This window comes from Podarcis gaigeae (genome assembly GCF_964106915.1).
Source record: "Podarcis gaigeae genome assembly, chromosome: 15".
Lineage (NCBI taxonomy): Eukaryota > Metazoa > Chordata > Lepidosauria > Squamata > Lacertidae > Podarcis > Podarcis gaigeae.
Window position 1 is genome coordinate 12827369 of NC_139692.1, and position 17543 is coordinate 12844911.

General features: G+C 47.3%; 1 protein-coding gene and 1 long non-coding RNA gene across 2 annotated transcripts in view; one reads left to right on the forward strand and one right to left on the reverse strand.

Moving 5' to 3' along the window:
* Nucleotides 1-1878: 1878 nt before the first annotated feature.
* Nucleotides 1879-10260, reverse strand: LOC310832247. The gene is made up of 3 exons (XR_014558196.1): nucleotides 10130-10260; nucleotides 5825-6990; nucleotides 1879-2411 (listed from the first exon to the last, which is right to left on the reverse strand). It is a non-coding gene; the product is annotated as an uncharacterized lncRNA (long non-coding RNA).
* Nucleotides 10261-10458: 198 nt separating this feature from the next.
* ESAM (endothelial cell adhesion molecule) overlaps nucleotides 10459-17543 on the forward strand; it is a 101954-nt gene continuing 94869 nt past the window's right edge. The window contains exon 1 of the mRNA XM_083713687.1: nucleotides 10459-10580. Within this exon, the coding sequence (XP_083569813.1) occupies nucleotides 10538-10580 (43 nt within the window). The 5' untranslated portion in view covers nucleotides 10459-10537. The remainder of the gene's footprint in view (nucleotides 10581-17543) is intronic.

Genomic DNA, 17543 nt, shown 5'->3' on the forward strand with positions numbered 1-17543 from the left:
TGGCACACTGCTTCCTTACCTGTGAATGAAATCACAACTCTTGTCTTCCTGCTTTATTTCTCTACCCAATAGACTGGAGAAATTGATTTTGGGGGTAGGTTTCCTGTTGGAGTGTCACATGGATAAAACCCAGCGTTTTATTCCTACCTACCGTACTTTTCTGTGTATAAGACGTCCCCATGTATAAGACGCAAGGGCCATTGTGCTAGCAGACAGAGAAGGTTGACCCTGCAAGTAAGTGTAAAATTGATGGTATCAAAAGCAGATGAGAGGCTGAGAAAGAGCACTGGGATTGCCTTCCCCCTTTTTGCTGTCCCGCTAGAGGTCATCCACAAGAACGACAAAGACTGGCTTCGTGCCAAACTCGGATCTGAAGTCTGGTTGGAAAAGGTCCAAATAATCTGTGTCCTTCAAGAGTGGCTAAACTTACCCGAGATGGTGATAGAAGCACAAACCCAAAAGGCGTATTTCTGATGTGGAAGCCGTTTTCAGAAGCTCTAGACACAGGGTGGGCTTTCTCAAGAGCAGCAGTGCTATCACCTTAACATAAAAAAAAACAAAACTTTTGAACTGAAGATATCCCCCAGAGAGCTTATAAACCTCCAGTTGTCCCCAGGAATGAATATCATTTCTGTTTCTGTCAGCAGAGGGAGCCATGTAGTAAAAAAAGGCAAAGGTTCTGCCAAGTTACAGCCCTCTGTTAAAACTACCCTATTGGCCTGAATATAAGTCGCACCCGAATGTAAGCCACACCTTTAAAATTCAAGCAGAGGGCGGGGGAGAAGAGAAAAAAGACAATACCCGAATATAAACTGCTCCTTTAAAATTCCGCAGGCTCACCCGTTCCGTTTTACCGTTATGTCTGTTTCAGCAGCGATAATCGTAAAAGCCAATTTTCGTACGGTCGCGAATTTAAGCTGCACTTTTAACTTTTCAGTCAGAATTTGGAGAGAAAAAGTGAGGCTTATATTCAGGCCAATACAGTATTATCAGTCAATGAATAGGCATTCAAGCAGCTGAATTAACTTAGGATCATAGAATTGTAGCGTTAGAAGGGACCGCAAGGGCCATATAGTCCAACCCCTTGCAATGCATGAATCTTCTCCCAAAGTGGAGCTGGAACCCAACACCCTGAGATAGAGTCTCATGCTCCACCAACTGAACTTAACAGTTGGGAAGTAAGACAAGGGCCACCAGAAATTTAGGTACATCTGTTCCTACAGGGTCAGATTTAAGGTGCTGGTTTTGACCTCTAAAGCCCTTCGCAACCTAGGACCCTTGTACCTACGGGACCGCCTCTCCCGGTATGCCCCACGGAGGACCTTAAGGTCCATAAATAGCAACACCCTAGAGGTCCCGGGCCCTAAGGAAATCAGATTAGCCTCAACCAGAGCCAGGGCCTTTTCAACTCTGGCTCCGGCCTGGTGGAACACTCTGTCTTATGAGACCAGGGCCCTGCGGGATCTGATTTCTTTCCGCAGGGCCTGTAAGACAGAGTTGTTCCGCCTGGCCTTTGGCCTGGAATCAAATCGATCCACTTTCCCTCTTCCTTTTTCCTTCTCCTTCTGTGATGGAACTCCTATTTGAGGACTTCCTGGCTTTTTTTCTGGCCCACGTGGGACCAGTCTGGATAGTTGGCCTTGGTGAAGACTTGACGTTTTTATCCCCCAAAATGTTTTTGATTTGAGTTCCTACTGAAATGAGGCTGCATTTTAATGTTGTATTTTAATCTTGTTTTTAAGTTGTATTTCAATCCATTGTTTTTATACCGGTGTTAGCCGCCCTGAGCCCGGTCTTGGCATAAATATAATAAATATAATTGGCATATAATAAATAAAATTTATTAATAATTTAATAATACATTCTCTAGGGAGATGCAGTTGTTTGTAAATTAAAATAACAAAAAGATTTGTTTAAATTCCCCAAACCACCTGACCAACAGCTTCTGAGCTTAAAGGAGGCTGATGACAATGTAAACTATAGAATTGAAGAGCTGGAAGGGGTCCCGAGAGTCATTTGGTCCACCTCATGTCTGCAAAAAACACTTCTTTCCCATTTCCAAATTTGCCCACCACCAGACAAGTTTGGGAAGCCTTGCTACAAAGAAACCAGAAGTTGGAGAGACTGTGCATGAATCAAATATTTGAGACACAAATATGTGGGAGAAAGTTGAAAATGAAAACAGAAGGGGAAATGGAAAAGAGAAAATTGATTTGCTCAAGCCTCTGGCAGCTTATCGTTAGTACCTTGGAGAGAGAAATTGGGGCAGAGGGTTTATATGTCATGTAGTTTTAAAATGAAACTTCTTTGTTATACGGGGATGGGTCAGTCTGCAGAACTTTACCCTTCTCTCCTTCTAAGAACAAACTCAGCTGCTGAGTACTGACAGTGCTGTAGACAAAACAGGGTCACTGAAAAACAAGAGGGAAGCATTCACTTAGTAAACTGGATCCCAGTGTTTCTGAAATACAAAAAGAAAAGCATGGGGGGGGCTTCAAATCTGACCATTGATTAGTGAGCATGTTTCATGAGAACAAAATACAGAGTTTGGCAGGGAGGAAGAAAGCTTGAGGGATGTGGAATGGAATGGAATGTCCAGACAGCAGGATGTGGCTGGTGGGAAACCCAGAGCAAGTATACTCTGTACTGCAACATTTTGCTGTAGGTCCCACCTGTATAGCTCAGAGGGAACTCTCTGAGTAACGGGCAGAGGATAAAACAGGTGCTGGACTAGGACCAGGGAGACTAGAGCTCACCTTCCCAGCCAGGGTCCATGATCTTTTCTTGCCCACTCCTGAACCTTTATCTCCCCCTCCCAAAAAAATCTGGAGCAGCATTACACAGCTGGAGAGCTACATCCTGGTCTGCCAGGTCATAGTCTGACACACTATCCCAGGGGTCCCCAAACTAAGGCCCGCGTCCGGATAAGGCCTGAGGGACTCGTTTATCTGGCCTGCGGCGACCCAGCCACCCACTGCCGCCGCCTGCTCTTACCAGGCGCTGTGCTACACAGCTGCCCACGTCTGGGTCGGAGGAGCACCAGAAATAGCTTGTGTGCATCTGCAAGCGTTGAGCGCATGCGCAAGCATTATTTCCGGTGCACATCCGGGTCGGAGGAGGCCTGTGCACATGCGCACAAGCTATTTCCAGTGCTCCTCCGGCCCAGAAGTGCGCCGGAAATAGTGTGTGCGCCGCACACATATGGGCACGCGCTCCCCCACCCTCCGGCCCACCGCGCAATCGGCGCTGGAGACACTGGCCCAAGGTGCGGTAAGTTTGCTGACCCCTGCACTAACCACTACACTGCATAACTGAGTTTCTGTATTACGGTTCATAAGAGAAGTGTTATACAATTGATCTACCATAAAACTATCTGATCATCTTTGGATCAGTGAGTTGCATCAGGGATAGGGGCCTGTGGCCCTCCAAATGTTGGTAGACTACACCTCTCACTGTCCCTATCCATTTGCAGTGCTGGCAGGGGCAAATGGAGGTTGTGGTTCAACATCCGAAGGCAAGGGTGGACCTTGATAATATGCCACTTTGTGCAAGGACAACATTTGATGCCCTCCTGGCAGCCCTCTGCAGCACCAGCTTAAGATGGATAAACAACACATCGCTCCTTGGGAAGAAGGTGCAAGGCTCTAGCAGGGTCCTAGAGCCCTCTCTTCCTCCCAAAGCATGGTAAGTGCTTGCCCAGTTTTGGAAGAGAGGGAAAAGGACTCTAGGATCCCCTCATGCCTTGGCCTTCTGACAGCTCCCTCCCTGTGAGAAGCGAGGTTACAGGGAACCAGGCAGAGGGCCTTCTCGGTAGTGGCACCCGCCCTGGGGGAATAGAAAACATCTGACGGCAGCCCTGTTTAGAGAAGTTTTTAATGTTTCATGTTTTATCATGTTTTTAATATTCTGTTGGGAGTCACCCAGAGTGGCTGGGAAAACCCAGCCAGATGGGCAGCGTATAAATAAATTATTATTATTTATTATTACTGTTAGTCCCAAAGCCTGACAAGAGCTTACCAGGCTCTGAGACAGCTCCCTCTTCAGATGCTCAACCAGAACTCCTGGACTGCTTGTGCTGCCCTAAATCCCCCTCTTCTGAAGCATCACAGGCTGCTCATCCCTGATTTATGTTTTGGAATCTTTTTGAAGTGGCTCGAGCGCTCTGTAGTTTATTTGGAAAGAATGAAGAATCTTCCTCCCCACCGCCCCACATTTCTCATTTCCAAACACTGAGCAAAAAGGATGTTGTCCCTGATCATTGCTATACTGACACTGTCTTGCTGTGGGGAGAGGTGGGCCATGTCCCCTCCCCAGCCCTCCCCAACCTGGTCCTTCCAGATGTTTTAAACTGCACCTTCCATCAGCTCCAGCAGTCTGCTTGGCCTGTGGTTAGGGATGATGGGGGTTGTAGTCCAAAATACCTGGCAGAATGGAGAAGGGCATCTGAGAAGGGTTTTGCCCCCAGTTTCATATAGGGATGGAAAAGAGGAGGGGCAGGCAGAAATTCTCAGATTCAGTCCCTGGCATTTCTCGACAGGTCAGGGGAAAAACACTACCAGTCCATATAGACCAGGGTTTCCCAACCTTGCATCTCCAGCTTGTCTTGGAATACATTACCCATCATCCCTGACCACTAGTCCTGCTAGGGATGATGGGAGTTGTAGTCTAAAAACAGTTGGAGACCCAAGGTTGGGACCCTGATGCAGACCATACTCTGCTTAGGTAGACCAGTGGTCTGGCTCCATATAACAAGGCTAGAACTAGTGAACTAGAAGTGATGAGATGAGGTTAGGGATCTTATCAGCATCACTGTTTTCATCTCTTTAGCTCTGGGGACTCTTGACATTGATGGTTCAAAATGACAGGCAAATAGGTTTCTCCAGGAGGGCAAAATAGATTAACATGCAGCTGGGCTGAGCAAATCTAATCTGTTCATATTTAGAGATTTGCTTAAATCCTGATTTGATTTAAGAACATGTTAAAGTTGTTACTCCACCGACCAAATCTGATTAGGCATTCACTGGATATTGCTTGTGTTCATTTGGAGGTTCATTTCACTAGCTAGTAATTATTTTGGAGGGAGAGGAATACAGATCTATTATACTTAAATTGCTAAATTAAGTGGTCAGCCATCTCTCCTGGGCCACTTTTCACATGGAGAGAAACTAGGCTCAGAATTGCTTCCCCCGTTCCCTATATAATAGCAGCAATAATTTTATTATTTATATGTCACCCATCTGACTGGGTTGACCCAGCCATCCTTGGCGGCTCCCAATAGAATATTAAAAACACAATAAAGCAACAATAAAGCTTCAGTTCATTTTGTCTTGGTGTATTCAAAGGCTGGCCCATGAGCAGTGCTTCATTAAATTACACATGACAACTGCAACTCGGAGAGTTATGTGCTCCCCACTGTTATATTCTTCCCCAAGTGGCAAAATGTTCCAGGGACTGTACCAGTGATGGCTGGCCCCCATTGGGGGCTGGTAAGCTGGAAGGCAAGGAGCCAAACAGTAGGGGGAGCCAGAGCCAGGCAGAGCCAGCTAATTCAACCTTTGTCCCCATCTTCCACCCTGAGTCTATAACTCTATGATCAGGTTGCCTCCTACCTTTTCTGCCAACAAAAAGCCTTAAATGCTGTGACCTTTCCTTATAAGGGTTTTGCTCCATCCCCCTGATCAGTGAGCCTTGTAAAGAGTTTGCCACATTAAAAGTCCTAATTTGCCCCCATCTCTCTCAGCCACCAACACTTATTTTTTTCTTGGAATCTCTGAACAATCTGAATGGAGAGGTCCCTACATGGAGTGTCCAGCACAAAAGTTACCTGGAGGAAAAGATGGCCACATGCTTCACCACCACAAAGGACTGACATGTGAGCAACAGGGTCCAAGTTTCAGATGTAAACATTCCTTCCGATGCCAAGCATAACATTCCACAATTTTCCATGTTATGCAATTTTAAATACACAGACTAGGGAAGCATTTTTCCCTCGATCAAGCCAGGACAATTTCCCAGGACGAAGTGTGACCCAGTAGTGTGATTTGGGTGCCCCTTTTACATCCTGCCTGTTGAGAAATAACTGGTGGGAAGGGACTTTTATGGCAACCAAGAATCAAGGCCCTGCTCAGAAGTAGTAAGTGTTTATAAAACACATCTCTCTTTCCTCTGCATATTTAGGATTGAGACTAATAACTAAGCATTGCTTCATGCCTGCTGGATTAGGGTCATTAAGTGACTTGGACCTGGGCTCCTTTTCTTGCTCAACTACATAATCACTAGGCGTAAACCCTATCCTTGGGTAAACTGTGAGCAGGTCCAGTTCCTCATCTGCAAAATGGGGATAATGGCATTCTACCCTACCAGCAGCTGTATCGTGCAAACATGCTTGCTTGTAAAAGCTCTTTAGGAGCTGTTTGCAGAGCATTCAATGCATCTGCAAAGACTGACGGGGCTAAATCTTCTTCCTCCACTGTGGCAGGGAGATGACCCATCCTAAATGTGAGTATGCCAGGGGAAGGGGGCCACAACTGAGTAGACACTGTCAAGGCCTTTTTCAGCAAGCACTCACCAGAACTGTGTTCCGGCACCTCTCAGGTGGGTGCCACTGCCATTATAAGAGAACAAAGGAGGCTTTCATGGTGAGTTCCGGCACCTCTCTTTCGAGAAAAATAGCACTGGGCACAGCAAATGTTAGTCTAGGGGGGTAAAGGTCCCAAATTCAATCCCTGGCATTTCCAGGTAGGGCTACAAAAGACTCCTCTCTTGGACCCGGCTTCCAGTCAGTATAAACAGTGAAGTTAAATGTTCAGTGGTCTGATTTGGTATGAAATGGGACTCTTCCATGTTGTGAATAGCAAGCTTCTTTTGCTCCCATTAATTCTGTTGTCCACGTGGCAATCTCCTCCAAATCACTGCCTTCCTACACTCTCCACAATCCAGATTTCCTCATAACCTTCTCCTTTCCAGAGTATCCACAGCATAAGAAAATCCCTGTGGATTTTGCAAAGGAAAACGAAGGTTCAGTGTACTTAATATTCAAGGGCCATCGACTTTTGAATAGAAGCACTACAGTACAGCCATACCGCACAGTGCTCATTTTGACTCCATGCAGTCAGGGGTGTGAGCGTTTTTGTGCTTCCAATAAGGGAATGACACTTTCCTGCTTATTTTAGACTGAAACTTGCCAGACTGAGAACACAGCTACGCAAAGCAACTCTGCAAACAATACGTGTGTCAGCTGAGGTGGCTTACACCTATTGAGTGTAATCTAGGGCAGCCACCTGCAAGCTAGCAGGAGTGTAATCTAGGGCAACCTCCAGATGTTGGGTTTGGTGGGAGCTGTAATCCAAAACATCTGGAGGGCACCAGGTTGGAGAAGGATGCTGTGGAGTGTTCCCAGTTTCCAGAGAGGTAGCCATGTTAGTCAGTCCCAAAAACACTGAATCTTGCAGCTCTGTTAAAGAGGAACACAATTATTGTAGCAGAAACTATGTGGTGTATGAAGTGTTAAGGTAAAAAGGTAAAGGATCCCTGGATGGTGAAGTCCAGTCAAAGGTGACTATGGGATTGTGGCACTCATCTCGCTTTCAGGCTAAGGGAGCCAGTGTTTGTCCACAGACAGCTGTCTGGGTCATGTGGCCAGCATGACTAAACTGCTTCGGGTGCAACGGATCACCATGACAGAAGCCAGAGCACATAGAAACATTGTTTACCTTCCCGTCACAGCGGTACCTATTTATCTACTTGCACTGGCGTGCTTTCAAACTGCTAGGCTGGCAGGAACTGGGACAGAGCAACCGGAGCTCACCCTGTTGCGGGGATTCAAACCACCAACCTTCTGATCGGCAAATCTAAGGCTCAGAGGTAAACCTAAAGACCACAGCCTCCCCTTGTTTAGGGAAGCTTTTAATGTTTGATACATTACTGTATTTTAATATTTTGTTGGAAGCCACCCAGAGTGGCTGGGAAAGCCCAGCCAGATGGGCGGGGTATAAATAATATATTATTATTATTATTATTATTATTATTATTATTATTATTAGCAGGTATATAAGACACACACACCCTTGAGTGTATAGCAGGGATAGCCAACATGCTCCCTGCATAATTTATTGGACTACAACTTACCATCATCTTTGATCAGTAGGTATGATGGCTGGAGCTGGTGGAAATTGGCAGTCCAGCAACATCTGGAGGGCTACAGGTTCCCCATCCTGGTGAAGAAAGAGAAAACGGAAAGCTTGAGGGCAGGTGGCAGTTATATGGAAGATGTACATACCATGGCCCTGTTTGTATCAAGCACATGCTAATTTCCAAAAGTCAGCATAAAATTCTGCCTCCATAGAATTGGAAGGGACTCTGAGGGTCCTTTGGTCCAACTCCCTACAATGCAGGACGCTCAGCTTGATCAAACATGGCAGATGGCCACCCAACGCCTGCTTTTAGAAGTCCAAGGAAGGAGAGCCCACCACCTTCCGAAGGCGCTCGTACCACCGTCATACAGTTCTTACCACCAGAAAGTTCTTCCTGATCATTTAGTTGGAATCTCCTTTCTTGTAACTTGAAGCCATTGATTTGACTCCTAGTCTCCGGAGCAGGAGAAAACCAACTTGCTCCATCTTCCACATGAAAGCCCTTTAGATATTTGAAGATGGCTATCATATCATATCATAGGGACATGGGTGACGCTATGGGTTAAACCACAGAGCCTAGGGCTTGCCGATCAGAAGGTCGGCGGTTCGAATCCCCATGACAGGGTGAGCTCCCACTGCTCGGTCCCTGCTCTTGCCAACCTAGCAGTTCAAAAGGGCAAGTACATAAATAGGTACCACTCCAGCGGGAAAGTAAACGGTGTTTCCGTGCACTGCTCTGGTTCGCCAGAAGCGGCTTAGTCATGCTGGCCACATGACCCGGAAGCTGTACGCCGGCTCCCTCGGCCAATAAAGCGAGATGAGTGCCACAACCCTAGAGTCGTCCACGACAGGACCTAACAGTCAGGGGTCCCTTTACCTTTACCTATCATATATCTCAGTCTCTTCTTCAGGCTAAACACACCCAACCTCCTCAACTGTTTTGCATATGGCTTGGTTTCCAGGTGATGCAGTGGTTAGAGGGTCAGGTCAGGACTAGGGAGACCCAGGTTGAAATCCCCCCTTGCCTGTGAAACTCGGGTGACTTAGGCCTAGGTGGCCTTACCCAGGTCTTTACCTTTAAGCCAAACCTACCTCACATTGTTGTGGAGGTAAAACGACCCAGGAAGCAGTCTTATGCGGAGTTAGAATTTTAATCCTTCTAGCTTGGTAACCCTGCCCTGGCTCACAGGGTTTCAGACAGGAGCCTCTCCCAGTCATACGTGGAGATACCATGGGGGATTGAACCTGCGGCCTTCTGCATGCCAAGCAGAGTCACCACCCTTCTCCTGAGGAGGGAGCGGGTGAGAGAACTACGTATATCAGCTTGAGCTCCTTGGAAGAAAAGCAATAGACAAATTTATAAATACGTAATCAACTAAACTGACAAATTCCAGCATTTTCAAGGTGTGTGCTTAATCCAGGACTTCCCAAACTTGGATTGACAGCTGCTTTTGGACTACAACTCCTATCATCTCCAGCATAGGAGCCCCTTCGCCCCCCCTCATTATTTTTTTGAGCCCCCCCCCCCCCCGTTTATGGGCATTGCCATTTAAATTGTGTGTGTGCACTGCATCTTGTGGTCGGTTATGCACATAGGAGCCAAGTGGCTGAGGGGGGTCTTCTGCCTCCCCATAAAATATTTGAGGGGGCGCCCCCAACTTGATTGCCATTCAAACAGCGTGCGTGTGTCTCACCATGTGAATGATTATGCGGGGCGGAGCTTACATACCCCCGCCCCCAATGTTTTATTCAGGTTGGCACCCCTGATCCCTAAGTAGCAGGACCAGTGGTCAGGGATTCTGGCGAAGATATCTACGCAGCTCGCTGACTTCTTCGTGGGTCCGAATGGAAGGATCGCGTTAGGCTTTTTTTCTTTCGCCTCCCCCCCCCCCCCATTCTTCCTGGCTCCACCGACAGCGACGGCGTCAAGCGGGCAAGCTGCCATCCGCCAGTATCACCAGTTGCAGCGATATCCCAAATCGCCCCCAGTTCTCTACCTGCCTGGCGGATGCCTTGCAACTTAAACGCCCTTGCTTAGCCCCCGCCTCTGCGATCAGGAAGGGTTCAAAACAAGAAGAAACAAGAAGCCGTCGCTGGCGATCACAGTCGGCTTCCTCCAAACAAGAGCTGCAACCCCGGATCCCTACCTCGCCTCTGGCGTCTCTAACCGCCACCTGCGCGCTCCGCCCGCTTGGCACCTGACGGGGCTCCTCCCTTTCCCCGGGGCGACGCCCCCTGCCCTCCCCCACCTGCCGGACACGCCCCCGCTCGAGTGGCTCCTCCCCCCTCCGGTTTCCCCGCCTCCCCCTCGCCCCAGCTCCCGGGCTCCGGCTCCTGCACCTGCTGCTGCTGCTCTCGCTTTTCTCCTCGTTGCGCGTCGGGCGCCTCCTCGGGGAACGGGCGCGATGGAGCCTCTGCCGCTGGCGCTGGGATTGGCTGCGTTGCTGGGTGAGTGAGATGGTCCGGCGGGAGGGATCGGACGGAGGGCGAGGAGAGCGCGGCTCTCCACCCGGGGCGACGGGGCCCGAGCCTTCGCCCAGCCCGTCGGCCGGGGTCTCCCCTGGGCACCTCAGGTGCGCCTCCGGAGGCGCTTTCCTTCCTCCGCCTGGACGCGCCCCGGCTTGCCCCGCGTCCCCATCTCCCTGAAGTTTCCGAAGTGGCCGCGATCCTTCCCTGCGAGTAAGCTCCGTCTAGCGCAGCTGGGGACGCACTTTTTTGAGGGTGTTGATGCGTTGGATCGTGAATAGGATTGTGCTGCGCGACCCCTCGCGCCAAGGAGGTGAAGAGTGCGGGCGGCGCAGCTTTCGCTCGGCTGGATTGAAAGGCGAATTTGTGCTCTCTATCTAAGCCCGGGGATGGCAGGGGGCTGCTCCTCTCGCTTACTGCGAATTAGTTGCCCTCCCTAAGAACCTGGCTAATCAGCGTGCAACTGGAGTAGGGTCTTTGGTCGGTTTAGTTTTTTCCTCTGCGATTGATGGAGGAAACTGGAGATCCTCTAATAATCCTCGTTAAGGATTGTCAGCAGCTGGGCAAGAACCCGGCGGTGTGAGTTCACTCCGGATTAACGCAGTAAAACCAGCTAGGCTGTAATCTTGGGCTTGGGTAGAGTTTGGATCGTAGAGAGGGCTCGCTTTAGGTGAGAATCTAGCAAGCTGACTCCTATGCGTGTTTACTTGGAGATAAATCCCACCAGTGCTGGACTTGTGCCCAGGCGCATGATTGTGACCTGAGGTCTGTGTCTGCATAGATGCTTATGCTGGCATGTGGGTAGGTGGTACCAGAGTATGGTCTGATGGTACATGAGGCCACCACCTTGCTGAAGCTAAATGGGTCTGGCTCTGGTCAGTGCCTGGATGGGAGACGACATGTATGCTGCCCTATGGGCTGTGTGGTTGCAGTCAATTGCTGCGTGGTTCTGGCTAATTGCCATGTATGGGCAGTGAATGAATAGCACTGTATGGTTCTAAAAACACCTGGAAGTCCCACTTCTGCCATAGATCCACTGCCACTGGTGAGAGCCAGCGTGGTGTAGCAGTTGTGTTGAGACACTAGAGAGCAGGGCTTCCATTCCATGAAGTTCTCTGGGTGATTGTGGATCATGGCCACTCTCTCTGCCTAAGCTGCCCCTGCAGGGTTGTTGTGAGGCTGGAGGGGGGGAAGATTTTGAGTTCTTGGAGAGAGGGTGGGTGGGCAACAGAATAAAATAAATAGGACACTTGTGTGTTTCGGTTCTGATTCCCTCCCCCATCCCCAAAGGAAAATCTTAGAAATGATCTTCACAGGATAGTGGTGAGAGGAGTCAGGAAAGATGGTTAAATGCTCTACATGGGTCAGAGAAAACTGTTGCTGGACTCCAGCTGTTGTTAGACTACAACTCCCATCACCAGTTGGCATGTCGATTGATGAAAATTGGGAGTCTGACAACATCTGGAGAGAGCATCATATTAATCATCTAGGGTGCCACAGATGCCCTGTCTCTGCGCAGTGGGTGAGAGGTGCTTGATATCATTTGGATGTGAGCTGAGGTGCAAGTTAAACTCTCATCTAGAAGGGAAGGTTTCTTTCCTCCCTCACCTCCCTCCCTTTCCTTTGCTGCCTGGTTACAATAAGCCTCTGCAGCTAATCTCTCCAGTCAAGTTCTGCTCCCCTACCGTTTTTTCTTAATCCATCCCGAAGGAGAGGAACATTTGTTTACTTTAATCTCCTTACTGTATTTGCCAACCACCTTTTCCATAGTTCAAAGCGGCTCAGGCATTCTGAAATGCATCTATCTCATTGCCGAAACAATGTTAAGATTATACTCTTTAATCAAACACATGGAGATGTGGAATTACACTCAACAGGCCAACGGAAACCTTAATTAACAGAACCTGCTCTCTGGGAAAGGAGAGCCATGAGAAAACAGCCAATGCGAGTAACATTCCAGGTTACTGAGGAGTTAACAAATGTGTTGTAATACATGATGCGCACTTGAATCTGGAGACAGCTTGTGGTTGTGCACTCTAAGCAGTTTGGTAGGACCTGTGTAGAATCTGTGATTATAAGTGACTCTTAGGGAGAGGGGAGAAATTTGATCCGGTTTGCATTTAAAGGTGAATCTACCTAATTCACACTTTCTCTGGAGCAATCTGTCAGCTGCGACACAGCTACCCTTCAAAATTTGCACTGCTCTGAATTTTGCACTGCAGTTTTTCAGCCAAGTAATGGATACGAAAATGCATATACTAAAAGCGTGCATGGTAATGTCCACATTAGTAGAAAATAACATACAGAATGCATCATATTAGGGGAAATGGCTTGCAAAAAAATTGTGTATTTCAGGCAAAATAGCATATGAAATGTGTATGTTAGGAGAAATTTGCACCAAAATGCTGATGAATTTTCATGAAAATCAATAGGTCAGTGTTTGTTGCAGTCAAAAACAAAATGATGATGTAGAAATGTGGAGAGTTAAATATAAGGTTGGGGAGAAAACATGAGGAACTGAAACTGGCAGATCCACACATCCTGCACCCCCCCCCTCAGTTCCTTAGCAGTTTATTACCCATGCATCAGACTGTCTATTAATCATTTATGGATCCATCCTGAATGATACATTGGGGACAATTTAGGACAAATGGTCTTCAGGTTGTGAGATGTGGCTTCAGCTTGGGAATCCCCCCAGCATCATTGACATCTTTCATTTGCTTGAGAGGAGGAGAAGAGGAAGGCCAAACAGAGGAACAAGATGGGTGTATATGGATCCTCAACGTATAAAACCAGTATCAAAAGACCATCCAGCTTGGGATTTAAGCTGAAAAAGCACTCAATCACTTTTTCACCACTTGTTGCTTCCACACAGTCTGCACGTTTCCCTCATAATCCTGTTCTAGTAGCAGGCTGAGTGTGATATTCTACTTCTAAGAGCACTGATAGTGTGCAGTTGTAGTTATTTTGACTTGCTGTGCGGATTTTTGTTATTTCATGGAGCATCTTGGGGGTAGCAATTGGATGGTGTTGAGGTGGTAACTAGTGATAACATCTGTCTAATGATGGGAGGAAAGAGAAATTGAACACAGGAAACCAACTTTAATGCCCAATTGGTTTAAGTGAGAGCATTTGACTCATGGTGGTCACCAGAACTAGAAACGAAAACTATTGTTAGCGTGTCAGATTTTTCCTGGATAGTGATGTGTGTGTGTGTGTGTGTGTGTAAATGACTAATTTAGATTCGTTAATGTCAATGGGCCTACTCAAGTAGAATCATGTTCTCTTATATGAAGACTGCAGCCACAGAACTGAATCCAGTGGGTTGGCTCCGAGTACAACTAGCATTAGATACAATCACAGATTTTTATTTGTTAGTACTGAAAATACAAGTATATAAAGCTGTCCTTTTTTTCTGTCTGTCTCTGGTGCTAGCATATTTCAGTTTAGAACCCTATGCCAGTTCTTCTAACTAACACATGCAGAGAGGTGGGATCAAGTATACACATTGTATACACTGTATACACATTGACACTCAGTGTTCCCACAGTGATCTGTTCACATAGACTCTCAATGCTTGAGATGACCTTCCCCTCCACGAATTTGCCCAGTCCTCTGACCCAACTGCAGGAGGCAGTGGAAGACAGAAGTGCCTGGCGTGCTCTGGTCCATGGGGTCACAAAGGGTCGGACACAACTAAACGACTAAACAACAACAACTTTTCAAGCCACCCAAATTGGAGCCCACTGCAGCCTCCTGGGGGAGCAAGTCCCATACAGTGGCACCTTGGGTTAAGAACTTAATTTGTTCCCGAGGTCCGTTCTTAACCTGAAACACCACTAATGAGGCCTCCCGCTGCTGCCACACCCCACCGCTGCGCAGTTTCTGTTCTCATCCTGAAGCAAAGTTCTTAACCCGAGACTATTTCTGGGTTAGTGGAGTGTGTAACCTGAAGCCTCTGTAACCCGAGGTACCACTGTAGTTTAACTGTGCACTGCATGAAGAAGATCTAAGCCTTGCTTTGTCTTGGTACAGCTAGCTAGTTTCTATACATGCTCCACTCTCTATCCTTCATCAAGACAAGCAGAAGACATTAATCAAACTGCAAGGGCACATTCCAGCCAAGGGAAAACAGTCATGGAGGGTACAAATGGGCCAATGTGGGATGTGGCCTGAAGGGAGCCCCAAAGGTCCGAAAGAGAGGCTTGGAGGGTTGCTTTTTGCATCCCATGTGATTTGAGCCTATGCATCTAGATCACTATGTAAACGTGGGTGTCAAACATACGCCAGGAGTTGAAGGTGCACACAACGCGATCACTCACTTTGCCTTCTATGCAGATAACAGGTTAAGATGTTGGCACAGAGCTTTGAACGTTTGGGTCCTGGAGTCAGAAGAGGGCACACACTGTTATCACTGTTGGCTTCCTGTTGTTCTTATCCTCTGCCCTTTTCTGAACTACTCTCTTGTTTGTTTGTCTTGGTAGAACTTGGACCGGCAACTTCTCCTTCTTAGGGCAGCTGATAATCTGTCTGTATAACATTGTGTAAATGTCGGGGTCCTCTAGCAAACACTTCCGCAAATAATTTCTGGAAAAGGCCGTGAGAGTACTAATCCGTGGCGATATATTCCAGGGTCTAGTTCATGACTGCAATTGCACCAGACCTGAGCAGCCAGGAAAGAGGGGCACGAAATCACACAGGCTTAAAAGAGAGCCCAGCGGACTGTATTCTGGGCACGTACATACACACATGATCTGTACCAGGGGAACTAAAAACTTTGCCATCAAAATAAATTGGGGGGAGATGAAAATTTATCAGTGTGTGATTGATCCATTGTTGTTGTTTTATGTTTTCTGTAAATTTTTATTCGGAGCAGTTTAGTGGCTTTGCAGAGTTGGGCTACTGTAAGGATAGCAGTGAAAATAGTGTGGGGAGATATGGCCCCAGCCCCCCTAAGTCATCCTGAAACTGCACATTCCTCTCCCCAGAAAACGCCCCGTCACCATCCATACTTTGCTCCCCCCTTGAGAGTTTTTGCCTAGCTGGAATGTGTGCTTGAGTTCTGGCAATACTCTTTGCTTGCCTGGATGGGGGATAGAGTGGGGAATATGGGTACAAAAGGTAAAGGACCCCTGGACAGTGAAGTCCAGTCAAAGGCGACTATGAGGTTGTGGCGCTCATCTCGCTTTCAGGCCGAGGGAGCCGACGTTTGTCCACAGACAGCTTTCTAGGCCGTGTGGCCAGCTTGACTTAACCGCTTCTGGTGCAACAGAACACGATGACAGAAACCAGAGCACACAGAAACGCCTTTAACCTTCCCGCCGCAGTGGTACCTATTTAACTACTTGCACTGGTGTGCTTTTGAACTGCTAGGTTGGCAGGACCTGGGACAGAGCAACCGGAGCTCACTCCATTGCACGGATTCGAAACACCAACCTTCCAATCAGCAAGCCCAAGAGGCTCAGTGGTTTAGACCACAGCTAGCCTAACGTAAAACTAATATTCATTGCTCTGGTCACTTTCACCTCTGGCCCTGGCTGCCACTGGAAAGTGGCCCCTGGAAAGTTCTTCAGGAGGGAATGTGGCCCCCTGGCTGGAAAAAGGTTTCCCATCCCTACTATATGGGAATATGCTGTTGCTGTTAAGAATAGTATTTATTGGTGGCTTTAAAAAAGGGAAAGAAATGGAACTCAAAATGACCATTAAAAACAAGGATAAAACAACCTAAAATACAAAAGCGGCCAGATCCTAAGAATGCCTTACCATCTTAAGATCTGCTCTCGGATGATTTTGTGGGTAGATGGGAATAGATTGAAGTACCGGGCAGTTCACTGTAGAAATTAAGCCCAGCCTCTAATGTGTGGTGTGTGTGTCCCTATTTGGAGAGGTTGACTTCCCAAGTCATCTCCACTGGGACCCTTGCCCTTGCATGTTTCCTTTAAGTCTTATTATGCTTTCCTAGCCCTCCCCCCACCCAGCCCTACGTGACATAGGACATTAGAAGCATGAGTTCTGCGAGTTTGTGGAACTGCCTCTACGTAAAGGAAGTGGCATTTGCCTGATAGCTTTAAAAGGAGATGGAAACGATGACTCTAAAACACAACATTGGGAACATTTTATTATTATTATTATTTTAAAAATGCATTCTCCCCAGGGAATGAGTTGGGTGGACCATGGCTTTTATTTCTGGCTCTGTTTTCCAGGATCTTGTTGTAACATTCTGAGCTGCACAGCGATGCAGAGAAAAATTACGTACTGACAAGGCAGGGATACAGGGATCCTATTAATTAGATTCCCCTCTACCCTTCTTGAATGTAACAGGAAGGGAGCATTTTGATTGAGCCATGTGATTCCAAACCTCTTCTTGTGATGTTGTAAATCCAGGGTCCCCTCCAGACTTGTGTGAGGTTTTTTTTGGTGGGTATTGGACTGTGCATACCTCATTCTGCTTTATTTCTGTGGTGCTTCCTCAATTTTTTTGCATTATTGCTGTCTGGAGGGTCTGTCTTGTGCTGTAGCACAGCAACGGAAGTAGAAAAACCCCTGGTACATATGTGGATATAAAACATGACAGGTTTTCAAGAGGAAGCCCCAATAAATGCACTCATAGGAAACAAAGCAGTGTCCTCCCCCCAAAAAAATTTCCAGGTTCTAACAGTACTGAAAGCAGGATTGTGTATAATTTTCCTAATATCATCCTGAACACACATTATCAGGAATGCACAATAAAAAGGACACCGGGAGAGACCCAAGCTCTGTACTTGATAGTGTAACTAACTCCAATATGAGTTCTGTTGCTTTGGGGAGACTTGTGTACACACCTAGCGTTGTAAAGTTAAAGGGTAGTTTGCAAGATGTGATACGATACGATAATCTTTATTGTCATTGTCGCATACAGAACAATGAAACTGAAAAATCTACATAAGACATTCAAAAACCAACAAG